The 3,811-nt window shown below is 55.2% G+C and overlaps 1 protein-coding gene across 3 annotated transcripts in view; it reads right to left on the reverse strand.

Moving 5' to 3' along the window:
- Window positions 1–3,426, reverse strand: part of MEIOC (meiosis specific with coiled-coil domain) — a 19,789-nt gene extending 16,363 nt beyond the window's left edge. For 2 of the 3 annotated variants that reach the window (XM_027902772.1, XM_027902774.1), the window contains exons 1-2: window positions 3,387–3,426; window positions 1,644–1,769 (exon numbers count right to left, since the gene is read on the reverse strand). In XM_027902772.1, coding sequence (XP_027758573.1) covers window positions 1,644–1,769; window positions 3,387–3,392 — 132 coding nt within the window. In that variant the 5' untranslated portion in view covers window positions 3,393–3,426. The remainder of the gene's footprint in view (window positions 1–1,643; window positions 1,770–3,386) is intronic. The other variant, XM_027902773.1, reaches the window with a different exon arrangement.
- Window positions 3,427–3,811: the final 385 nt, after the last annotated feature.

Raw genomic sequence — 3,811 nt, forward strand, 5'->3', positions numbered from 1 at the left:
GCCAAGAAAGCCAATGGATCCTGGCCTGGCTCAGGAACAGAGTGGCAGCAGGAGCAGGGAAGTGATTCTTCTCCTGTACTCAGTGCTGGTGAGGCCACCCCTGGAGTGCTGTGTCCAGCTCTGAGCCCCTCAGGTCAGGAGGGACATGGAGGGGCTGGAGCAGGTGCAGAGAAGAGCAACCAGGCTGGGGGAGGGACTGGAGCACAAGTGCTGTGAGGAGAGGCTGAGGGAGTCTGGGATTGTTTAGTCTGGAGAACAGGAGGCTCAGGCGTGACCTCATCACTCTCTGCAGCTCTCTGAAAGGAGGTTGCAGCCAGGTGGGGGTTGGTCTCCCAGAACCAGCAGTAGGACAAGAGGGCTCGGTCTAAAGCTGTGCCAGGGGAGGTTTAGGTTGGATATGAGGAAGAAATTTTTTACAGAGTGCTCAGCCATTGGAATGGGCTGCCCAGGGAGGGGGGAGTCACTGTGCAGGCTCAGTGACTGCAGTAGGTAGGCAGGAGCTCTGGATGAGGTAGGCAGGTTTAAGTCAACCTTAGTGCATAAATTCTCCCACTTTTTACTCCTCGGTGTGCTTGATTTTTGGAAAACTTCCACCTTGTACCCTGTACAGAATGAACAACGTCTCCTTTCTCAACCTGACTCATTGTCCGTGTTTAGAGAGTTCCTAAAATTGTCAACACTGTCAGCCTAAAACACCTGCTCCTGTTTCTAACAGATGATCCCTGACAGGGGTCAGGAGAAATCTCCTTTCTCCCCACCATGACAGGTTATTGAAGTTACTGAAGAAAACTTACAGCCAATTCTTTTCTTGAGGAAAGGTTCCTGATTAGGTGAAAAGGAGTATTTGCCTGTTTGGTTTAAACACAGCCAGCCTTCTTAGCTCTTAAAAAGTGAAAAAATTAATTAATGGTGTTTGTGCAGGGTTGAATGTTAAAGACACGTGATACACTCCTTTGTGGAGCAGAGCAGTCTGGCAGCAACAGGAAACCTCCCACAAAGCCAGGTTTCACCCCAGTAAGGCTTTGTGCCTAATCACAGACACATCTCTGCTACAAATCTGGGTTCCCCATGTCTGTAAGTACAGAAAGATGCCCATTGCTGGGTGAAACCACAAAATCCTGGATGGACTAAGTAGCAAGTCTGATCTTGAAGGTGGTGGGAATGAATTTTCCTTTGAGTCTTCTGCCTCAGTGTAAGTTTATAGCTATTAAAGGCAAAAACTCCAAGAGAGATGTGATTTCTTTAACTGTCCTGCCACTTTCTACTGGTCAGACTAGGAACACTTGGACTCTACACCTGTCATGTGCCACAGGAATAGCTGTGGAAATAGCTAAGGTTCTCCTTCTTACGGACTTCCCAGCTTTCATCTGCTCCTCACTTTGTCTACAACTGTTTATGCCAGCAGAAAAACAAAGAACACAATGAATTACTAATTTACAAACCTTAATGCTCCACCTGTGACTGTGCCAGAAAAGCCCCTGTCCCCTCTGGTGCATGTTACAGCCATGGAGGTTTCTCACCGTTAATCAAACGCAGTGATTTACCTTCACCACCACAAGCAACTGCTTTGGAAACACGCTTTGTTTACAACCAACCCACACCCTCACAAAGAGACACAAAGAACAGCTCAGAGCCAACTGGACCTGTGATTTGTAGCAGCCATAGAGCGAGCCTGAGCCCGGCATTCCGGCGCCGAACACGTCCGTGGGCCTCCCGCCGGATTCTGCGCTGCCCCAGCAGCGGCTGCCGCCTCGGAACACCACGCTGGGCTGCAGGGACAGGGACAGGGACATCAGCTTACCCACACAGACGTGACTGTGCACAGAGCTGAGTTGTGGATTTCAAACCCATCTTAACTCCTTTGACACTTCTATTTACCAGTGGATTCTGTTCATCGGGAGTTTTAGGAATCGGCTTTTTGTATTGATGTGAAACACCTTCATGTTTACCCTTAAAGAAGAGCTGAACCCACCAAAGCACAAGAAGCTCAAAAGGTGTTCAGAGAGCAAGAGGAAAACCTGCACTCTCCCTGTTTGCACAAGTTGAGCTTCCCAACACCAGAGCCACCACAAAGGAACATCAGCCACAGGAGAAGGAGAATGCTCATGGAATCATGGAATGGTTTGGGTTGGAAAGGACCTTAAAGCTCAGCCAGTCCAACCCTCTGCCACAGGCAGGGAACCCTTTGACCAACAGCAGAAGAGTCATCATTCAGCCTTCCATGCACCCCTGGGCACCTCTGGTCCTTCCCTCACTGCTCCCATCCCACTGTTTATGTCACTCGCAGGCAGGGGTGGGCATTTCCACATGCCAGGAGCAATAACACACACCCTGGGAGCTGTGGTGGAAACCTGCTCCCTTCTGGAACTATGGGAGAAACAACTCCCACCTGAGAGACCCCCCCTGCCCATCACCCCCTGCAAGAGGCAGAAATCACTGGCCAGCAGGAGCAAGGAATGGGAACAAACAAAAAATGAGAGGTCTCCTTCCCCTCTCCAGAGGGTGAGGTACACTAAGGAAATCTGCACTGGCTGGCTAAGAACCCTTCTAGCTAACAGATCCAAAAGTGAAGTTACTGCCATCACATTACCATGGCAGCTCATTTGCAGTGATTATGAAATTCAGAAAAAGTCAAGATTTCATGGGGTTCTGAAGTGTTCTGAGTAAGCTCTGCACTCCAAAAACACCTTCTTCTACAGGTCCCTGAGGATGCACCAAACCTCACTGACCTACAGCGTGATCTTCATCCACACCACAGTCAACTGTGTATTTTTCTGTGTTTTTGAGGCACGTCTTCCAAACCCACGAACACACAGTGCCACTGTTGGGCTCAGCTCACGCCCTGGGCTCATCCCGCCGTGTTTTCCCCTCAGGGCCCCCCGTTCACAGCCACACCCATCACTCATGTTTTGTGACCCAAAGAACACGGGAGAGCGCCCAGAATCACAGACTCAGCTGGGCTGGGAGAGACCCCCGAGCCCGTCGTGCCCAACCTTTCACCCACCTCGTCTACTCGCCCACAGCACAGGTCCCTGGGACACCCCCAAACCTTCTCCCCATTTTTCCCAAACAGGTGATTTCCAAAAGGCGTCGAGAGGGGGGTTTCCCACAGGCTTGAGCTCTGTCTCCCACACCCGTCAGGGCGCCGGGGCCCCGAGCCCGGAGGGGGCGGCAGGGCTCGCAGACTCATGAGGGGCGAGCGCGACGCTGGCCAGGGATCCCCTCAGCAAGGGCGGGGCCCGAGCGCCGGGACAGCTCCGGCGGGTGTGTGGCGGGTGGGGCCGCAGAGCTCACCCCCGTCCCGTTCCCCGTGCCCATATCTCTATATATCTCCGTATCTCTGTATCCCTATATCCCTATCCCCCTGTCCCGTTCCCGCCCCTCACCTCCATGGCTCTCGGGCCGCGGGCCCCGCGCGGGGCCGCCCTCAGGCGAGTCCGGTCCGTTGTCCTCGCGCAGGCCGTAACGGCCGCCCCGCCCCGCCCCCCCTCCCCTCCCGCGCCCCCATTGGCCGCCGCCCGCGCCCCCCGCCCAATCGGCGCTCGCGAGGCCGCCTCGCGCCCCCCCGCGCCACGTGACCCCGCTCGGATCTGCACGCGGATCTGCCCTCGGCCGAGAGGAGCGTCGGCGGCGCTGATTGGCCGCGCCCGCCCGAGCCCAGCCAATGGGGAAACGGCCGCCTCGAGCCGCCCGCCAATCAGCGGCCGCGGGGGGGAAGGTTCGCCCGGAGACAGCGGGGCGGGCCCTGAGGGAGCGGCTGCCCAGAGAGGGGGGCGGGGCGGGGGCACCCAAAAACAGTGCCAGACACCCC

Source organism: Empidonax traillii, unplaced genomic scaffold (assembly GCF_003031625.1).
Source record: "Empidonax traillii isolate 1590-97213 ecotype Southwest subspecies unplaced genomic scaffold, ASM303162v1 scaffold909:size282043, whole genome shotgun sequence".
In the NCBI taxonomy this organism is placed as follows: Eukaryota; Metazoa; Chordata; class Aves; order Passeriformes; family Tyrannidae; genus Empidonax; species Empidonax traillii.